Source organism: Melanostigma gelatinosum (genome assembly GCF_949748355.1).
Source record: "Melanostigma gelatinosum genome assembly, chromosome: 24".
Taxonomy (NCBI): domain Eukaryota; kingdom Metazoa; phylum Chordata; class Actinopteri; order Perciformes; family Zoarcidae; genus Melanostigma; species Melanostigma gelatinosum.
Genome location: NC_136657.1, coordinates 8,414,275 through 8,434,432, shown reverse-complemented (window position 1 = coordinate 8,434,432; position 20,158 = coordinate 8,414,275). Strand labels below are relative to the sequence as shown.

The following is a 20,158-nucleotide window of genomic DNA, read 5'->3' as shown; positions in this document are numbered from 1 at the left end:
CTCCTGGATGAGCGATTACTGCAAACTGAAACAGGCTCCCTCGCCTCCTCCCTCCTTCTCTGACTCTCCTCCTCCTCTCTCATCATCTTTTCTTGCTTTAATTCAACGCCAACCTCCTCCTCAGGCTCTTACAAGTCGCCTTGAAAGATGCAGCTAATTAAAGGCTGAGTGAAATTTGTCCATGATGAAAGAAGATGAAAATACTTTTGAAAAGCTCAAATTAATCGTTTCAATTCAGGAGGAGTAGAAATGCAAAATACACATTTATAGTTTGCTGCACAACCTTCGACTGTGGTTGCTTTGGGATTCAAGAAAAAAGTCTGCTCGACATAAACCACCAAAGGTTTCATGTTTTGGTCATTGAAATTTTGATATCAGCAACTTATATGATGTAATGGATGCCCTCCCTGCCCAGCACCAAATGTCAAACAGACAAAGTTAGTGTCCAGCTAAGAAAGTGACACTTCATCTAGCTGCTAGTAGCCAGATATTTCACTCAGGAGTTGGTGGAGACCAAAAACAGAGCTAAGAGAAGAGAGAATATTAGACTAAGATTCTCCAAAACATGACCCCAAATAAATGATAATCGCTTGCTAACATGTTAGGCACCAACTTTATAAATTGATAATATGTCGGTATTGTGTTTGCAGCTTGTTGCGCTGCACCCTAGTGGCCAAATAATAAACTACTGCAGGTTTAATCCGAGAATATGGTTGTTGATGAAGATTTGAAAACCCACACAATTCAACCTGTGTCAGAGAAAAGAATTACAGTATAATGTGAAGTATAAAGAGATTTTTGTTTACATATTATAGCAGAGAACCAAAGCTGAAGGAACACCAAAATGAATGATTGTTTGGTATTTGTACTGTATCAATTGTACCTGAAATAATTTGTTGCAAATAAAGCAACCTTCAGACAAAAATAAACGTTTCTTTTGCCATCTCCCTGAAATTCTTGTCGACCAAAAGCTGTGCGCTCCAGCTTGAGCGGTTTACAATGTGCATGTTACATTCATCTGATGTGTTTTCCAGTGCAAAGCTCTGCCAAGTCGGTGCGTCAAGCAGACCATCGGTCCCGGAGGTGATGTCCCGGAGGTAGAGAACAAAACAAACATCATGTCTTCTTTGCTGTCGTCTCCACTGGTAATGCAAAATACTGTGTTCTTAACAAGGGAGTTATCAAAAGCCTTCCAAAAGTCACATTTGTCAGTGGATGAGGTGCATTTCACTTGCTACTTGCAACAACTTGGGTCAGGAAGTGCTGGAGTTGAGAGCAGACTGATTTCCCATTAAAGAGTCAGAGAGCCACGGGGGACAGAACCTGAAGCAGATGGGAAGACAGTTCCTCCATCAAATGAGACCTCCGCTTCCTTACCTTCATAGTTTTTTATGCAGTGTGATGAAGGAAATATCCATTTGTCCATTAAGTGTCAGCCCTTGAAACAGTGTAGACTATTTTAAAGCGTCATCAAGCTGGTCTACAAGCTGTACTCTTTGCAACTGCTTCAACTCTTCTAATTATCAGTCACCACACTGCAAAACAAGTGAGTGATTCAACATCAACCATCTCTGCATTGATCTGTAAAAACTGCACAAATGTTGAAAGGTATTGCACTGAACTCATCTTACAAAAACTATTGGAACTTAAAGATGCTATTTATCACCCGCACTCGCTGCTTTTGCCCATTAGAAAGTCTGCAGGTGATTCCAGGTGAGAGCTGTAGGTACTTACTGATAATCCACTTTGGGGAACTGAAGAGATTCAAACCTGAAATTCCTGGCAGCACGCCTAAATGTAAATTGCAGTGTGATGATTTCTTTTATAGCTTCCAAAAAACTACAAGACTTTTCTTGGCCAAGACGTGAGAATTACAGGGAGCGCAATGCATAGAAAACTAATAGTGACCACAGCTCTTGTGGTGAAAGAAAGCTTCTTACATGTGGCATTTAAAACCTAAAGACATACAGGCTATTTCTGGAGGTACAGACTAGACAGCACTGCAACCACAGCAGAGATCAGCCCATGATCACACACACACACACACACACACACACACACACACACACACACACACACACACACACACACACACACACACACACAGACACAGACCAGGACATTATCCAAACTGAACAAAAATAACTGCAATAAAAAACTTTAGATCTTACAAAAAAAACACAGACATCCCTGAAAAATAGCATTTTTTAGGCTGTTTTAAGTGAATTCATTTTGATCTGTGAAAAGAAGTGAAAACAATAAGTTTTGGCAGGTCAGCAGTTTGAGATAATGTGCAGGTAAAAAGTGAAACAGTTTCCAATTGTTCGTTTTTTCCCTCCGCATTTGTCATGTGACAGGAAGCTGCAGGCCTATACCTATCAAGTCAACACACATCGTGTCCCGTATTCCCTTTCACACTGTGCCTGCATTATTTAACATTTCACGAGTCTGAAAGAACACTCTCGAATTGGCTTCCCCGTTGAGATGAGCAGCTCTGAGCTCAGTAACCCAGCAGTGTGTGTGACTGAGTGGAACAATATAATTCTGTTTCTTTGCCTGGTTACATACTCGTGCATCACTCGACATGTTCGCTGCAGCCACTAAGAACTTTGTGAAGCAGGTTGGGGACACCGGGAGGTTGATCCCCGTCCCGAGCCTGAGCGAGGCCGACCGCTACCAGCCCCTCAGCCTGGTCACCAGGAAGAGGAAGAGGCATTTCTGGAAGAAGAACAAGTACGCCTCGACCCCCTTCTCACTGAAGGACGTCCTGGTAGGGGAGAAAGAGATCACAGCAGGTACACCGATGAAACTATTTATTGTGGAATGTTGATTGTGGATTTTTTTACATTAAAATGTCCCAATTGTGTTCTCTTTACGGAGCTTCAAGGAAGAAATAAAGTATCATATTTGATGTTTCAGCTTGTTCCCGCTCCACATTGAAGATGTATGATTTTAAAGTGAAATCCAATCAATTGGAAATATTCCAGATGTCTTCTGCATCATTTTATACACATTTCCTAAAAATTCAATCTGAGATATTTGGTATGTTTGGAAATGGGATCAATGGGATCCCCACTAGAATTTAAGATAAAGTTATTTGGGTCTGAACAATGTCGAGCAGCACAGCATGCGCGTTTGAGAGGGTTAGTGAGGTTTCAGAGGTACAATAGCACTCAGTATCCCACAATTTTGAAGGACAAATTAATTGTAGACACTGTAAAATCATCGTGCATAAACCCGACCATAAACTCAATCAGTCATATAGTCCACAGCTAGCCCATTAGCTTGTTAGCTTTCTTGCCAAGCCATGGGGTTTGTATTCACATTTCAACCTCCGATAATTAATAGTGAGAGAAAATTGTGGAATATTTCCACCGGTGACGGAAGTATTTCAGTAAAAGTAGAAGTACAAGTTAAAGTTATGTCCTGGAAATGTTTGTAAAATGTAAAAGTATTCAAGTATTGTCACAAAAATGTACTTTAAAAATATTTTCCTTTTAAATTATAGTGGGATAGAAGAATAAAGATGCAGAAAACACAACTTTCTTTTTTTTATTGTGAAACAGGAGTGTCTTCGTATCAGCTCCTCAACTACGAGGACAAATCTGACGTCGCCCTCAACGGCCGTTTAGGAAACCACCTCATCAACGACGTGGGGTTCAACATCAGCGGGTCAGACTCTGTAGCCGTCAAAGCCTCGTTCGGCATTGTGACCAAACACGAGCTGGAAGTTCCCACCTTACTGCGAGAGCTCAACTCCAGGTGACAGGTGTTTAGATGTCTAGATTCTGACAATGGCTATAAGTTGATACACGACCTTTGACCTCCTTGTGACAGAGGGAATGTGAGAAGACATGTTTCCTTGTAGGGATGAATAAATGATCATGTTATTCTACACTGGCACACATACAGGACAGGGTCTGCATACAGGAAGACAATGCGGGAAAGTAAATAGTGTTGTTTGAGGTGTATTATGTTAGAAATATTGTTTTTTAGCAACAAGAATGCACGACCAAATGACAAATTTCCTTTTTCTGTCTTTTAGGAAAGTGGACCTGGACCACTGCCTGGTTCGTCAGTCTAAGGAGAGCGGTCGGACCATTCTCTGTGTGGTTGTGGAGAGCATCCGCACCACACGCCAGTGCTCTCTGACCGTCCACGCCGGCATGAGAGGGACCACCATGAGGGTAAACATACACGAATACAGTGTTACATTCAGCTCACTTTTGGGATGCAACTTGTGCTGAATACAAATCTAATTGGAGACAATAATTCATACCAAGATGTTCCAGATTTACTGATTTAAAACCAGGTACCAATGGTGAATATGTAATACTTTTAATACGCATCCTCTATTTAAAGATGGCACCAGTTTAAAAGCTTTCTTTATTGTGAAACTGATGGCTTTACTGTATTGAAGAGGCAAATTTAAAGTTCAAGTTTCAAGAAAGTTAGGTAAAATTTACACTTTGCTGACTTTGTGATGCTCTGTGTTACTGTTTGCCACCGTTCAGCAAAAATTACATCGTCTTACTTTAAATGAAAACTACTAAAACATCTCAAATATATATATTAATACAAAAATAATCTAGATTTTCAGATAGAGTGCCTCCCCAAAATGTGCCCCAAAATGCCGGAGCCACTTTTTCTCCGCTCTACCTCGCCGACAGTCACCTGATGAGCAGGCGTGTCACTCAGCTCTCTGTTGTGCTGCAGTTTCAGATCGACGACGGCAGGAATCCCAAAGGTCGAGACAAGGCCATCGTCATCCCGGCCCACACCACCATCGCCTTCAGCATCTGCCAGCTGTTTGTTCGACTGGACGGGCGACTTGGTAGGAAGGCGGATTCATCCTTAACCTGCTCCAACATCCACATAATGCATGCTGCATTTCAATGATCTTCTGTTGCAAAACACAAAACATACAAAATAACGGTGCTGGAACTAGAAGCTGCACCTTTGGGTGACGTATAGCTTTCCAATGTTTTGCTGACTTCGACTTTGAATCCACTGCGAACAGAGCTGAGATGAAAGTCAACAGAGCACTTAAAGGATAAGGAGAAATGAAAGGCTCCTCAGCACTCTTCATGCCACACATTCTTATCTTACGATAACAATTTCTAAACCTTTAACCATGAAGAGTTATGGTGTCATTGTGTCTTATGATTGTGGCACCTGAAATGAGTATTATAAAGTTTCTATTTAATATGAGCACGTCCCCTAATGGACAATGTGTCTGACTCTGGATCAGAACATTGAAGATTCGAGTCCCTTTGTGGTTGAAAGCTCTGATCTTGTTTGAGGAGACTTGATGGAAACATGTTGTTGAGGACAACGCAAACAATACTTCCTGCTGCCACGGTGTTCTCTTCGATAATAGAGAGTTGCTCTGCAGAAACGTGGGCGTTAACTCTCACATGAAAAGCGAGCAGGTTATATTTTGAGCAAATAAAGATTAACTGACGTATTTAATGCTGCAGAACAAAACATTAAAATCTCTTCATCTTGTGTTCACCACATTATACCAACTGATGAATTGCGGCTTAATTTGACCCTTGAATGAAAATACACCTTCATTGCTGCCAACATTTTAGATTCACAGCACAAAACAAAATGCTCTAACGTTGGCATGATCTCTGAACGACATCTTCTTCCTCTGTGTCAGATATCTGTGTAGCTCCGGAGTCTCAAGGTGGATTCGAGCGGGAGCAGATCAGGGAGCAGCTCGGTGGTTTCATCGGTCACTTCTCCATGGGTCGACTGCGTCGGTTCCTGTCTGGAATCATCTATGGAAACCCTTTCAGAGCAGGTACCGAAATCACCTTGACTGCATAATAAAAGCACCATTACTTTCACGACACGTTTGCCTTTTTGCTTTATCCAAACACTGAGCAGAAAACCAAACGTTTGAGGAGCTCACCCAGTCCGACACATACATGGACGACATGGTTACCGACTACTACGAGAAGGCCGCCAGCATGACGGACGTGTCCACTACCTACCTGAGAGAAAACTCCCACACACGGGTCAACCTCCTCAAACACAACATCCCCAAGGGGCCCTGCGCGCTCTGCGGCATGGGCAGCCAGAGGCGGGAAACTGTTTACGGCTGTCTGGAGTGCACAACCGGGGGCCAGAAATACGTCCGGCTGCATGTTGTGCCCTGTTTCGACCTCTGGCACAAAACGCTGAGGTGAAAAAGAAAAGGGCTTTGTTCATGTTCTGGTGGTGCAAAATAAGTGCAACTGGTTTTGAGATGTTTGTTCTTGTAATCTTTCAAATAAAAGTCATGATAACTGCACTTGGACTGGACTTTGTAACACCTTGAGGCACCAACTTTTTCAGTCAAATATGTATAAATATAAACTTGGTATTATCGCTCACTTTGCGGTATAAGAGGCGCAGTATCGCTTTCAGTGTACCTTTACCCGTGTGCTGTGTGCGTACTGTAGCTGCCAGCTGCTGAATTATTCAGCGGGGGTATTGGGTGTAAATGAATGGAAGGGATCGTGTGAAGGCCAGCATCGGCCTGCTTTTGTTATGTTCCAAGTGTGTCATTTATTTTGCTTTCACCGTGTCCAGTGTGTGTGTAGCCTATCAGAACTAATAGCTCTTTCCACTTGCATTCACCTTGACAGAACCTTGTGGGTTTTTATTTATAAAATAAAGGTTGTGTCATTTTTTACTTCAGAATTCACACAGTTTCACTTTAAGTCAATGATGTATCTTTGAAATTGTTGCTTTGTTTTACTGAAGTTGCTTTTAAAAAATACTGTGATTTAATGTTTAATAAACAAGCGGGTTTGCCTCAAATGCAGAAATTATTTGACATTACTGACAGTGGAAAATGTGTACCTTTTTAGTTGCTTCCCCTTCTGAAAATATGTCAAATATTGTGTTTAATATTCTAAACATTTGTCAGTTACATGTGACGGTAATTTGGTAAACGATCGAGTAGATCTCGTCCTACAATATAATAATAATAATAATAATACATTTCATTTATATAGCGCCTTTCAAAATACTCAAATACACTTTACATTACAATCATCATACATAAAAGCAATACACTAAAAACATAAAATACACAACAATAGTCACACATTCAAAGCAGTTATCATAATACCTCACCAGAGGAGCCTATATAAACCATAATATTAGGAATATAATAGTTATAAGCAAATATTGTATGTTTTACACAATAAATAACATAGTATTATAAAGAACGTAATTTATTTTCAGTCGTTTACCCTCCCTGCCGCTAGAGGGCGCTGCGTTTAACCGGAACTCACTCTCTCCGGAAGTGTCAAAAATCAACAAGACGCTTACACGTGTGGGGTAGTGGAGGAAGCAGCATGTGTAATATTAACCATATATTTTTACTTCAAAGGAGAAATATAAGCTATTAACAAGTAGTCAAATGCGTTAAGTTGAAGGGATATTCAGTAAAATGAAGTTTGCTTATAAGGTAAGTACGCCGCTGCTAGCTAATCTAACATCTCAATGAAGTCTTAAGTTTACCAGAACACGATTGTTTCGTTAACAGGTAGAAGCATTTTATTTATTGAAGCAAGAGAATATGAATTGCACACATGTCTGAATGGGGTTCGTGATGACGTTCTCTGCTTAGACGCAAAAAAAGGAGCTTGTAAGTGATTTATAAAATAAAAAGTGTTGCGTCTTCGTTGTAGTTCTCCAATCTGCTCGGAGCAGTCTATCGTCAGGGAAATTTGAGTTTCTCCAAAGATGGCAACGCTGTGATCAGTCCGGTTGGAAACAGAGTCTCTGTCTTCGACCTGAAAAAGTAAGTGGTGGTTATTAAATACATGAACATACGGGAACTTGTTCATGCTGTCATGTGTAAGGTGTAGGACACCTGGATGTTGCAAGAGAGAAAACTGTAAATAGTGCATCAAAAGAAAGTGAGTAACTGAGAGTTGACTGAGTGTTTTCCTTCTCTGTCCTCCAGCAACACGTCTGAGACGTTACCCGTCTCCACAGCGAAGAACATCACGTGTGTGGGTCTCTCTCCTGACGGGAGCTTAGCAGTCGTGGTGGATGAAGGTAAGATAACACTTTGTCTATTCCTGCATGAACTTAAACAGGAGTTTGTGTTTCGAATGCGTCTTTGTGTTTGTGTCACACAGATGGCGCAGCGTTGTTGGTCAGTCTCGTCTCCCGAGCCGTCCTCCATCATTTCCACTTTCACAAGCCCGTCAGCAGCATCCGCTTCTCACCTGATGGCAGGTACGGACGTCTGGTGGACACGATTCCCAGTTCACCAAATGACTGACTATAAAGTTCCTAAATGACTTAAAACTCAAACCTGTTGCTGAGCTTCGATGTGTGTCCTGTGTGTCTCAGGAAGTTTGTTGTGACGAAGGACAACGTCGCTCTGATGTACCACGCTCCTGGAAAGCAGCGTGAGTTCAATGCCTTCGTGTTGGACAAGAGCTACTACGGTCCCTACGACGAAACCACCTGCATCGACTGGACGGACGACTCCAAGTGAGTAAAAGTTCGTGAGACATCAAAGCGTTCGCGAATCCTGAGGAAAACCAATCGGGTCACGGTTTTGACATGTTTCCTTCAGGTGTTTTGTGGTGGGCAGCAAAGACATGTCGACGTGGGTGTTTGGTGCAGAGCGCTGGGCCAACCTCATCTACTACTCCCTGGGCGGACACAAGGACGTCATCGTGGGCTGTTTCTTTGAGACGGACAGCCTGGATGTGAGTTTGAAAGGACAAATGTGGTTTTGCATGAAAATAAAAAAAGAGAATATCTTCATAGGAATATTGTGTTTGTCCCGTGGTTGTCAGCTGTACACGGTGAGCCAGGACGGGACGCTGTGTGTGTGGGAGAGCGACACCGAGCTGGACGGCCTCGTCCTGAAGAAGAGCCAGGACAAACCCAAGCCCCCGAGGCAGGGGGACGAGGAGGAGGAGGAGGAGGAAGATGAGGAGGACAGAATGGAGGGAGAGGTCATCAGAGGGAGAGCTGAAGCTCCCAAAGAGAAGGACGAGACCAAAAACGTTCGATACAAGCAGTGCAGCAAGTAAGACAGTCCCAGTAGTTCCTCACAGCCAGACGTCTTTCCAAAACACTGATGTTCATACATTTCAGTGCCAATTGTTGTTATTGTTTCATCATCGTCTTGTAGTCTTATTGTCTTTCCAATTAAAGCTGCAGGAACCTGTTGTCCCACAAAGGGAGGATGAATATCGGATGATTCAAAATGTCAAAGTAGTCCGAAGGCTTAAAGAAACGTTCTTTCTTTTCTGCTCTTTAAGACACTTCTTCAACAAGGAAGGGGATTTTAACAGCCTGACAGCTGTCGCCTTCCACAAGCCGACTCACATCCTGGTCACGGGGTTCGCCTCGGGAGTCTTCCACCTGCACGAACTTCCGGAGTTTAACCTGATTCACTCCCTGAGGTGAGACACGTGTTAGGTTTCACGCTGGAGTGGGAATTCAGGAGAAGAGGACTCGAATATACATGTTGCATGTTTTTAGTACTTTGCACAGAAGTAAAAAAAAAAAAAGACATGACTTACTGACTGGGTCATTAAGAATATATATATATACTAAATATAATGCTTCTTCTCCCAGTATTTCCGACCGGAGAATCTCATCAGTGTCTATAAACAGCTCTGGAGACTGGATCGGCTTTGGGTGCTCGGGTAAGAAGTCTTTTCCTCTTGTGTCGTGTTTCTTTTCTATTTTCTTGACTCAATGAGTTCCTGATTATTTGTTCCTAAATGTCCATGTTGTTGTGTCAGGGATGGGTCAGCTGCTGGTGTGGGAGTGGCAGAGCGAGTCGTACGTCTTCAAGCAGCAGGGACACTTCAACAACATGGCCGCTCTGGCGTACTCACCAGACGGACAGCACATCGTGACGGGAGGCGACGATGGCAAAGTCCGTGACTGTCCACTGCTGCGTGTTTCACCGTCATACAGACGGAGGTATCAACGCTGTGTCGGGGGTGTGAATGTAAAAGAAATGCGGTTTCATCTCCGCAGGTCAAAGTGTGGAACACCAACAGCGGCCTTTGCTTCGTCACCTTCACGGAGCACACCAGCAGCGTCACCAAAGTCACCTTCACCTCCAGCGGCTTCGTCATCGTCAGCGCTTCTCTGGACGGGACGGTCCGAGCGTTCGACCTGCACAGGTGACGTTCAGGGCAGCCGGGGAGACTGTAAATGACAGAGATGTGTCTGAAGAGGAATGGCTTCTAAACATGCGTGTGTTCCTTTGTGGGTTCCAGGTACAGAAACTTCAGGACGTTCACGTCGCCTCGGCCGGCGCAGTTCTCCTCCCTCGCAGTAGATGTCAGTGGAGAGCTGGTGAGCGCGGGAGCCCAGGATTCCTTTGAGATCTTTCTGTGGTCCATGCGGACCGGCAGACTGCTGGAGGTGAGCACAGAACACGCATCAATGTTAATGTGGCCGATGTTTGAAGATGCTCTTATTCACCTCCTCCTGCTTCCTCCCTGTGATGACCAGGTCCTCGGGGGCCACGAGGGGCCGGTCAGCTGCCTGTGTTTCAGTCCGGTCCAGTCCATCCTGGCCAGCGCCTCGTGGGATCGCACCATCCGGCTGTGGGACATGTCGGACAGCTGGCAGGTCAAAGAAACGCTTCACCTCACCGCTGACGGTAAACACGGCCCCAGGTTGAATTCCACGTCGCTCTTTAACGATGGACAATGTGGAGTCACTCTTTTGTTTTCCCTCAGGTTTGTCAGTGGCGTACCGCCCTGACGGTCAGGAGTTGGCTGTGGCCACTCTGAACGGTGAGATCTCTTTCTGGGACCCACAAACAGCCACACAAACCGGCTCCGTGGTCGGACGCCACGACCTGGAGACGGGCCGCAAAGAGACGGATAAAATCACGGCCAAGCAGACCGCAAAGAGCAAGTGAGTGATGGCGTGTTTCTTTTGGGCAAGTCACATTTGATGGCTTTCTGTGGATCTTATGCTTCAGGTTGTGTTTTCTGTTCTTCGTGTGCTCAGGTCCTTCACGTCGCTCTGCTACTCTGCGGACGGGGAGTCTGTTCTGGCGGGAGGCCAGTCCAAGTTCGTCTGCATCTACAACATCAAGGAGCAGATGCTCATGAAGAAGTTTGAGATCTCCTGCAACCTGTCCTTTGATGCCATGGAGGTACTATAACTTCACTTGAAAGTGTTCTACTTGCTCACTTGGTCCTTGGACTTCACTCTGTGCTGTGGCCCTTCAGGAGTTCCTGGACCGACGGAAGATGACCGAGTTCGGCAGCCTGGCTCTGGTGGACGAGGGAGCTGGAGACGGGGACGGGGTCAACATCAGCCTCCCTGGAGTCAGGACAGGTAGGATGCTCACTTCAACTCTCAGACCAGCTGCTGGTGCAGAGACAACCCACCTCCCGGACATGAAGACAAAGACATCACTTCTCGTTGTTGCTCGATAACTTTATGTCTGTTCCTGTATTTCCTTTTCTTTTCTACATATCTATACATGTTTTTTCTTTTTGTGCGTCTTTACAGGTGACATGAGTTCTCGACACTTCAAGCCGGAGATCAGAGTGAGCTCGCTGCGGTTCTCCCCTACTGGTAGGTCGGCTTCATCAAGTTTTGGGAGTCGGAGTGAAGTCTGCGAAAAGAGATAAAATGTTGCTTATCTTTTGGAAGGTTTTGGTCTTTCAGTCTCTTATCACGGTTGGGTCATTTCATAAAGGGGTTCCATCTGTTGTCAGGTCGTAGCTGGGCGGCCACCACCACCGAGGGCCTGCTGGTCTACTCCCTCGATGGGTCTCTGGTCTTTGACCCGTACGACCTGGACCTGGACGTGACGCCGGCCAGCATACGTAAGCAGCTGAGGCTTCAGGAGTGGGCGGCGGCCATCGTCCTGTCGTTCAGACTGAACGAAAAAGCCCTCAAGCAGGAAGTGCTGGAAACGGTTCCACACGAGCAGAGTGAGTAAACCGTCCTGTTTTAAATGTTCGGCTCTGAATCTACTCCCTCTGAAGCCGACCGTATCTGAATGGTGTTTGGGTTTGTGCTCCAGTCCCAGTCGTCTGCGGCTCTCTTCCTGACATTTACGTTGAGAAGCTGCTGGGGTTCGTGGCGGAGAGTTTGGAGAAGTCCGGTCACCTGCAGTTCTACATGACCTGGGCCCAGAGCCTGCTCATGCTGCACGGACAGAAACTCAAGAACAGGTCGGCTCCCAGGCCGTTATATTTTGATTTCATTGTTTTGTCACATCACTGTCTCCATATAATTGTGAGTGACTACTTCTGGTGTGCAGGTCTGGAACCATACTGCCCACCATCCAGGCTCTACAGAAGAGCATCCAGAGACACTTTGACAACCTGTCCAAACTGTAAGTCTCAACATGTTTCTGTTTCTTTGATGTCATCTTATCCTTCACGTTATAGTACAAGTGTCCCCAGTGAACCCTGAAACCAAAGTCTTTTCTTTGCACAGGTGTGACTTTAACGTGTATAACATTCGCTACGCGGCGGCTCTGTCGAAGCAGAGGGGCATAAAGAGAGCAGCTGAGGAGGACGTTGGGGAGGAGGAACATGAGGAAGATGAAGAGCTGTCAGAGGAGATGAGCGTGGCCTCCTTGGAGGATGCAGACTTGATGCTGTAGGCCTGAAGTCAATCCACCTCAGTCGAACAACATGGCAGACATTACTGCAAAAAGAGGACAATAACTAATGACTTTAATAGCAATCTCATTTCTGTCTACTGAAACTGTTTTATGTTTGTTTTTTTAATAAATACATGTAATGTGTATGGTTTTTATGTGTTCTTTAGCCTGCATTTGGTTTGGTCAAATGTCCTGCACACACAGGTGATTTATTAAGTCTGTGAGGGTTTAGTTTTGTCCTGCTGTCAAATCCTTGATTGTTTGAGGGCTCTGTGGCAGATATGTATGAACCCTTTCTGTAAGTCAGCATTAGATGCAGACTTTGCCCAAGGGAATTACCCACAAATCATTGCAATGTGATGTTAAACACAGGTAACCAGTGGAAGCATGGAGATGCAAAAAACTAAACAAAGAAGAGGATTAAGGATTAAAGATGGAACAAAAAATACCACATGAAATCAGGATATTTATTTATTTTTTCATCAAGTATTTCATTTTGTCATTCAAGCTGTTTTGACAAAAAGTGAATAGATTATTTGAAATAGCCTCTTGTGAGGAAAGAACCTGGAAGATGTTCAAATTAGGGAGTAAAAAGTATATATTAAATACCCACAATTGTACATGTTTTTGGATTGGGCCTAAAATGACTTTGATATGCAGCTAACGTTACCTAATTAATTACAAGTTCGTCATTTTTGTGACTTGATAACACAGTTGTAGTTATTGACTAATAGAGGGCGTTAAAAGTCATGCTCTAAATCTAATATTACTTTGATATACACTTACTAACTTTGTATCGCTGTATCTTAGTATTTACTGCCCTCCGGTGGTCAAAATGCGTAATTACATCTTGTATGCTTTTATTTTCTAACGATTTAGTCAGAAGTATTGATTGTGTATAACTTTTCTAACTTGATAACATTATGTAGTTGTAGACGTTGGCTACTAGCGGGCGATAAAGCTCATGCTCTGAATCTAATATTGCTTTGATATACACTTGCTAACTTTGTATCGCTGTGGTTAACATTAGCTGATCAATTACAAGCTCATCTTTAGTTTGAACACAATGCTGATTGTATTACCCAGGGGTCACACTGTTGTATGTGTCATTTAATTATATATATAAAGACTGCAGTGACAGTTTTATCACTATCGTCAATAATCATGCGTATACTCTGCCCTCTTGTGGTCAAAATGTGTAATTACATATTGCAAGCTTTTATTTTGAATGATTCACCCGGAAGTATTGATTATGTGTAATTTGTCTAACTTGATAACACCGTTGTAGTTATTGACTAGAGGGCGTTAAAAGTCATGCTGTAAATCTAATATTACTTTGATATACACTTACTAACTTTGTATCGCTGTATCTAACGTTATCTAATCAATTCCAAGCGCATATTTAGTTTGAAAGCAATGCGTAATTACATCTCGTACGCTTTTATTTTTAAATGATTCAACCGGAAGTATTGATTATGTGTAATTTGTCTAACTTGATAACACCGTTGTAGTTATTGACTGTGGCCACTAGAGGGCGTTAAAACTCATGCTGTAAATCTAATATTACTTTGACATACACTTACTAACTTTGTCTCGCTGTATCTAACGTTAGCTGACCAATTACAAGCTCATCTTTAGTTTGAACACAATGCTGATTGTATTACCCAGCGGTCACACTGTTGTATGTGTCATTTAATTCTATATTTAAGGACTGCAGTGACAGTTTTATCACTATAGTCAATTATCATGAGTATTTACTGCCCTCCGGTGGTCACAATGCGTAATTACATCTTGTATGCTTTTATTTTCTAACGATTTAGTCAGAAGTATTGATTGTGTATAACTTTTCTAACTTGATAACATTATGTAGTTGTAGACGTTGGCTACTAGAGGGCGATAAAGCTCATGCTCTAAATCTAATATTGCTTTGATATACACTTGCTAACTTTGTATGCTGTAGCTAACGTTAGCTGATCAATTACAAGCTCATCTTTAGTTTGAACGCAATGCGTAATTACATCTCGTACGCTTTTATTTTAAATGATTCAACCGGAAGTATTGATTATGTGTAATGTTTCCAACTTTATAACACCGTTGTAGTTATTGACTACTAGACGGCATTAAAAGTCATGCTCTAAATCGAATATTACTTTGATTTACACTTGCTAACATTGTATCGCTGTATCTAACGTTATCTAATCAATTCCAAGCACATATTTAGTTTGAACGCAATGCGTAATTACATCTTGTACGCTTTTATTTTTAAATGATTCAACCGGAAGTATTGATTATATGTAATTTGTCTAACTTGATGACCGCGTTGTAGTTATTGACTGTGGCCACTAGAGGGCGTTAAAACTCATGCTGTAAATCTAATATTACTTTGATATACACTTACTAACTTTGTATCGCTGTGGCTAACATTAGCTGATCAATTACAAGCTCATCTTTAGTTTGAACACAATGCTGATTGTATTACCCAGCGGTCCCACTGTTGTATGTGTCATTTAATTCTATATTTAAAGACTGCAGTGACAGTTTTATCACTGTCGTCAATAATCATGCGTATACTCTGCCCTCTTGTGGTCAAAATGTGTAATTACATATTGCAAGCTTTTATTTTGAATGATTCACCCGGAAGTATTAATTATATGTAATTTGTCTAGCTTGATAATAACACTGCTGTAGTTGCTGAATTTGGCCACCAGAGGGCGTTAAAACTCATACTCTAAATCTAATATTACTTTGATATAAGCTTGTCAAACTGTCATACCCAGCAGCCCTTGCGGCAGCGGAGCGGAAAAGGCGGAGTTTGAGCCAAAATGAGGGAAAATAAGAACATGTCCGAGTCCCCCTCTCAAGCGGGAAAAGAAATACCGGCGAAAAAACAAAAACTAAGCAGTGACGAGAACAGTAACCCGGATTTATCCGGAGACGAGAATGTAAGCAGTTAGAATGTGTAAAATGTGTTAGAATGACCCATAAACCGCCTCAAGCGAGTTAGCGTCGTGCTAAAGTAGCCGTGACTAGCTAGCATCTTTGTTCGTCTGTACCGGCTAGATGTGATTAAGCTGTGATGATAACAGCCGTTAACCACTTAAGTCTGTCCACCCGACCGAAGACATAGTTAGCGTCATTGTTGTGTAACGTACTTGTACACGTTGTTTTTAATGCTCAGATTACAGTCATTCTGTCCAATGCTAGCGTTAGCAGTAGCATCTACTGTTAGTTAATCACGTGACAATGTTGACTTGAGATGTCTTCTGAATTAAGGGTTGTGAGATGATACAAAGTAACCTGAGTTATTGAGTATCAGCCATATTGGACCTCATGCAAATACGATTTAGCTCCTGTCAGCAGATTTAAACCTAAACTATGTGTTTATTTTCATGTAATTGCTGCAGAAGTACAGCTCAGTACAGTAATGCAGGTTATTGTACATCTTAATGTACAAGATGACATTCACTGTGTGTACTGTTGCTTGTCACATGTTAGACTACAAACTTCTTCAGTCCTGATAAGAGTGAACTATTAAAGGATAAAAGTTTGTTATTGTTACTGTGCCCACTCACATGGTGATCAACAGAGACTGACATTCCTGCAGGAGAAATATAACACATGTGTACCCACCACCTGTGTCTCTGTGCATCCTGCAGGATGATGCTGTCAGTGTTGAGAGTGGGACCAACGCAGAGCGCCCAGACACACCCACCAACACTGCCAACGCCCCGGGCAGAAAGAGCTGGGGCAAGGGCAAGTGGAAGTCCAAGAAATGCAAATATTCTTTTAAATGTGTGAACAGCCTGAGGGTGAGTACGGACAGTTTGTTGAGCCCAGGTTTCATCAGTTCTTCTTCCAATACTTTTCTAAAAGCTGTCATATATGTACATGATGTACATGTCCTTTCCTGTCCATCCAAAGTTTATTGAAACCTCTTACATACAGCTCCATGTGAAGGAATGCAGCCTTAAATAGCCAGCATGTGTCAGGTGACCTGTATTCATTTCACCCTCTGAATTTTGTTAATGACATGATTTCCACAGGAGGACCACGGCCAGCCGCTGTTTGGTGTCCAGTTTAACTGGCACAGCAAGGAGGGAGACCCGCTGGTGTTTGCCACCGTCGGGAGTAACAGGGTCAGCGGTGATGAGGGATTCATTTATTCCGAACTGGCTCCATTTGTTGTCTTGTTCCATGCGTAACGAATGCTGTCTTCTCTTCACCAGGTAACTCTGTATGAATGTCACTCTCAGGGAGAAGTGAGACTCTTGCAGTCTTATGTCGATGCCGACGTATCCTTAAACGTTTCTAACTCCCTCATTGTCATCCTGTCACTCGGACACAGTTCCAGGTCCAGTTGTATTTGTTTTAAACAGCTATTCTATAACCTAGATGTAAAAAACACAGACCAGTGTTCATAGCGAAGCTCAGACACTTTAGTATCATCCCATCATGTTTTAAATCCAGCCTTTGATGTGAGATGCTCTGCAGGATCTTGTTCAGTTTTTAATTCCTTGACTGAATGTGTGTGAAGGCCGAGGAGAACTTCTACACGTGTGCTTGGACCTACGACACCAACACGAGTCATCCTCTGTTGGCTGTCGCCGGGTCCCGCGGCATCATCCGGGTGATCAACCACATCACGATGCAATGTATCAAGGTAAAGATAAACAATACGGCTTCGTGGTTTCCTTTTCAACAGTACTCAGCCTCACATTTATTCTCATTCCTCTGTATATTAAACATGATTTCTTTAAAGTAAACACTGATTAGTCTCTCACATGATGGAGAGATGCTGTCCTTCCCACCGTTACCCAGCCTAGACTTTGAACCGTTCTTGTGTTTAAATGCAGCATTATGTCGGACACGGAAACGCCATCAATGAGCTCAAGTTTCACCCGAGGGATCCAAATCTCCTCCTGTCTGTCAGCAAAGGTAAAAAACCTCCATTAATTCTCTTAATATCATTAAACTCTCACACAGAAACGGCTCACCTGATGACGCTCGTGTGGAGTTTAATCTTTTGTTTAATCAGGTGAATGTTGACGGAGCACATTTCATGTTGTTGCCGTCAGTTGTTAAATCATTTGACTCCTGCGTGAAGAAGCTGGTTATAAACGGTCTAACGTGCATTAAATGAAATCTTCTTTGCATTTAATAAAGTTGTGACTTGTTCTCTCAGATCACGCTCTCCGTCTGTGGAACATACAGACGGACACATTAGTGGCGATATTTGGAGGTGTGGAAGGTCATCGAGATGAAGTCCTGAGTGCTGTGAGTGTTCACTTCAATCACAAGAACAATAAACTCAAACTACCTGCAAGTGAATATTTATTTTTGATACCCGCTGCAGGATTTTGATCTTCTGGGTGAGAAGATAATGTCGTGCGGCATGGACCACTCCTTAAAGCTCTGGAGAATCAACTCTGAGAGGATGCAGAAAGCCATCCGTGGGTCTTATGAGTACAATCCCTCCAAGACCAACAGGTGAAATATTAACACGGCACCATGTCGGCGTGTGGGCCGTCAAACCGACACTTTTCAACATCTCGTGTTTTGTGTCCTTCAGGCCTTTCGTCTCGCAGAAAATTCACTTCCCCGACTTCTCCACCCGAGACATCCACAGAAACTATGTGGACTGTGTGCGGTGGCTCGGGGATCTTATCCTCTCCAAGGCAAGTCAGGACCGAGTGTGACGATATTTAATGACACGACTACTGGCAGTGAAATCGCTCTTTTCTACACAAGCTGCTCTGTGTAGCTGTCTCCATTGATTCGGTCTGACGTGCTCCCTGTCTCACTGCAGTCCTGTGAAAACGCCATCGTCTGCTGGAAACCAGGGAAGATAGAGGAAGACATCGACGTCATGAAACCAAGCGAGTCAAACGTGACCGTTCTGGGACGCTTCGACTACAGCCAGTGTGACATTTGGTACATGCGCTTCTCCATGGACTTCTGGCAGAAGGTGGAGTCATTTATTTATCAGCATTGTTCATTCATAGCTGCACATGTGGTACAATCTTTGATATTCGTGATTTGGCCCTAACCTCGTTTGATTGGTGGACTCTAGAGGTGCAGCTGAGATCTCTTTGTGCTGTCGCTGATCGCGTGTCTCCTGTGATGCTGATCTTTCAGATGCTGGCTCTGGGGAACCAGGTGGGGAAGCTTTATGTGTGGGACCTTGAAGTGGAAGACCCACACAAAGCAAAGTAAGAATCCTTTAGTCCCGAAAATAGTCCAAAACTATGCCGATCTGTGTCTTTAAATGTCTCCTTTTGCCCGATCAACTCTGTCTGTCCTCCAGGTGCACCACACTGACGCTCCCCAAATGCACATCGGCCATCCGGCAAACCAGCTTCAGCCGCGACAGCAGCATTCTGATAGCCGTGTGTGACGACGCGTCGATCTGGCGCTGGGACCGACAGCGCTGAACAGTTCCACCTGAAGAAGAAGAACTTTTGGTTCCATCCGTTCGCCCCGTGTTCAGATTTACACTGCAAGAAATGTCTGTTTGAATATTTAATATTAGGTGGGGTCTAAAAAAAATACAGCGTTTCCTTTAAAAAAAAACAAAGAAGTGAGAAAAGGTGCCGATGCAGGATGAGGTGATTCCTTTAGTTTTTACGATGAGCTTCGTCGGTGGGATTGTTCCTTCATTGAGCCACATCACGAAAGAACAAAAAGATAGACGTAGTTCCAAATCATAGAAGAGTATTTAGGAGAATTAAGATCTAAATGTTAAGGAACTATAACAGCATGTCGGTGACATGTTTGACTTCAGCCCCGCGTGTGCCTTCTAGATTTCTATGCAGTCTCATCCATTGAAAGTTAATAAGAGACGAGTGGAATCATCTCAATCAACTGCATTTGTTTTAGGGAAAATCCGCTTTTAAGAAGCAACGGATAAAATGACCAAAGATGGATTTTCTTTGCAGTGGGCCACATCTGACATTCATTAGGTCACAGAAAAGAAATGAAGAGTCGTTATTTTTCCTCTCCGTTCGTGTGTTTGCGTTGATGACCTCTTCTCCCACACACACACACTCTCACACACTCTGACCGGAGGCTTCGAGGACACTCAATAAAATGTATTTTATAAATATATATACTCAAGAGTCGGTTTGTGTTGAGCGTGGACACTTTCATTTTCCTACAAATCTGATCAAATTGTTTCAAGGCAGCATTAGTGGTATTTTGCATTTATGTAATTTGGCTTTTATTTTGAAATTACAACCTAATCCCGCTATAATACAAAGTCAGGTTTATTTTGCCTTCATGCACTGCTTGTACTTAAACTTAAATAAAATTATTTTTCTACAGATACATTGGTTTGTTTCTGTACCAAACTTTATCTTCAAAGAACTACAAAAGTCCTCAAATTGTAGTTTAATGCAGATATGCGTGTAATTAAGTCCTTTTTTCTGCACGTGCTGCAGAAGTCACGTGAATGGAGGCTTTGTCCACGCTTTTCTTAGTCACAAAGCCTCTGAACTTTAAAAAACATGACGTTTTCCCGGTGTGCGCACCGGC

The 20,158-nt window shown here is 43.1% G+C and overlaps 3 protein-coding genes across 4 annotated transcripts; all 3 read left to right on the top strand.

Moving 5' to 3' along the window:
- Positions 1–2,584: 2,584 nt before the first annotated feature.
- Positions 2,585–6,197, top strand: pjvk (pejvakin; the record flags this gene model as incomplete). The annotated part of the gene is made up of 6 exons (XM_079296254.1): positions 2,585–2,795; positions 3,567–3,762; positions 4,046–4,187; positions 4,717–4,834; positions 5,666–5,809; positions 5,896–6,197. 6 exons carry the CDS (start codon positions 2,585–2,587, stop codon positions 6,195–6,197), a joined length of 1,113 nt encoding a protein of 370 aa, XP_079152380.1.
- A 1,123-nt stretch (positions 6,198–7,320) lies between these two features.
- Positions 7,321–12,772, top strand: pwp2h (PWP2 small subunit processome component). Its single transcript, XM_079296258.1, has 21 exons — positions 7,321–7,468; positions 7,692–7,804; positions 7,970–8,064; positions 8,148–8,247; positions 8,365–8,508; positions 8,594–8,729; positions 8,820–9,055; positions 9,291–9,434; positions 9,610–9,680; positions 9,780–9,916; positions 10,021–10,169; positions 10,266–10,413; positions 10,504–10,654; positions 10,734–10,914; positions 11,011–11,158; positions 11,235–11,343; positions 11,521–11,586; positions 11,730–11,948; positions 12,041–12,191; positions 12,281–12,355; positions 12,460–12,772. The coding sequence occupies exons 1-21, from the start codon at positions 7,451–7,453 to the stop codon at positions 12,626–12,628; spliced, it is 2,760 nt and encodes a 919-aa protein (XP_079152384.1). The 5' UTR covers positions 7,321–7,450; the 3' UTR covers positions 12,629–12,772.
- A 2,660-nt stretch (positions 12,773–15,432) lies between these two features.
- On the top strand, positions 15,433–19,732 carry eed (embryonic ectoderm development). Of its 2 annotated transcripts, none has more exons than XM_079296301.1 (12): positions 15,433–15,570; positions 16,285–16,381; positions 16,672–16,764; positions 16,855–16,920; positions 17,163–17,288; positions 17,482–17,563; positions 17,811–17,902; positions 17,982–18,115; positions 18,198–18,303; positions 18,435–18,593; positions 18,764–18,837; positions 18,933–19,732. In XM_079296301.1, coding segments are annotated over exons 1-12 (1,158 nt in total). In that variant the 5' UTR covers positions 15,433–15,568; the 3' UTR covers positions 19,060–19,732. The 2 variants fall into 2 exon arrangements, with proteins under 2 accessions (XP_079152427.1, XP_079152426.1); XM_079296300.1 differs by having other exon boundaries at positions 16,285–16,437.
- Positions 19,733–20,158: the final 426 nt, after the last annotated feature.

Coding starts and splice junctions, on each gene's coding strand:
- eed (XM_079296300.1), top strand. CDS start 15,451: ATGAGGGAAAATAAGAACATGTCCGAGTCCCCCTCTCAAGCGGGAAAA. Junction 18,116..18,197: donor AATCCCTCCAAGACCAACAG/GTGAAATATTAA, acceptor TGTGTCCTTCAG/GCCTTTCGTCTCGCAGAAAA. Junction 18,304..18,434: donor GGGATCTTATCCTCTCCAAG/GCAAGTCAGGAC, acceptor GTCTCACTGCAG/TCCTGTGAAAACGCCATCGT.
- pwp2h (XM_079296258.1), top strand. Junction 8,509..8,593: donor GACTGGACGGACGACTCCAA/GTGAGTAAAAGT, acceptor TGTTTCCTTCAG/GTGTTTTGTGGTGGGCAGCA. Junction 9,681..9,779: donor GATCGGCTTTGGGTGCTCGG/GTAAGAAGTCTT, acceptor TTGTTGTGTCAG/GGATGGGTCAGCTGCTGGTG.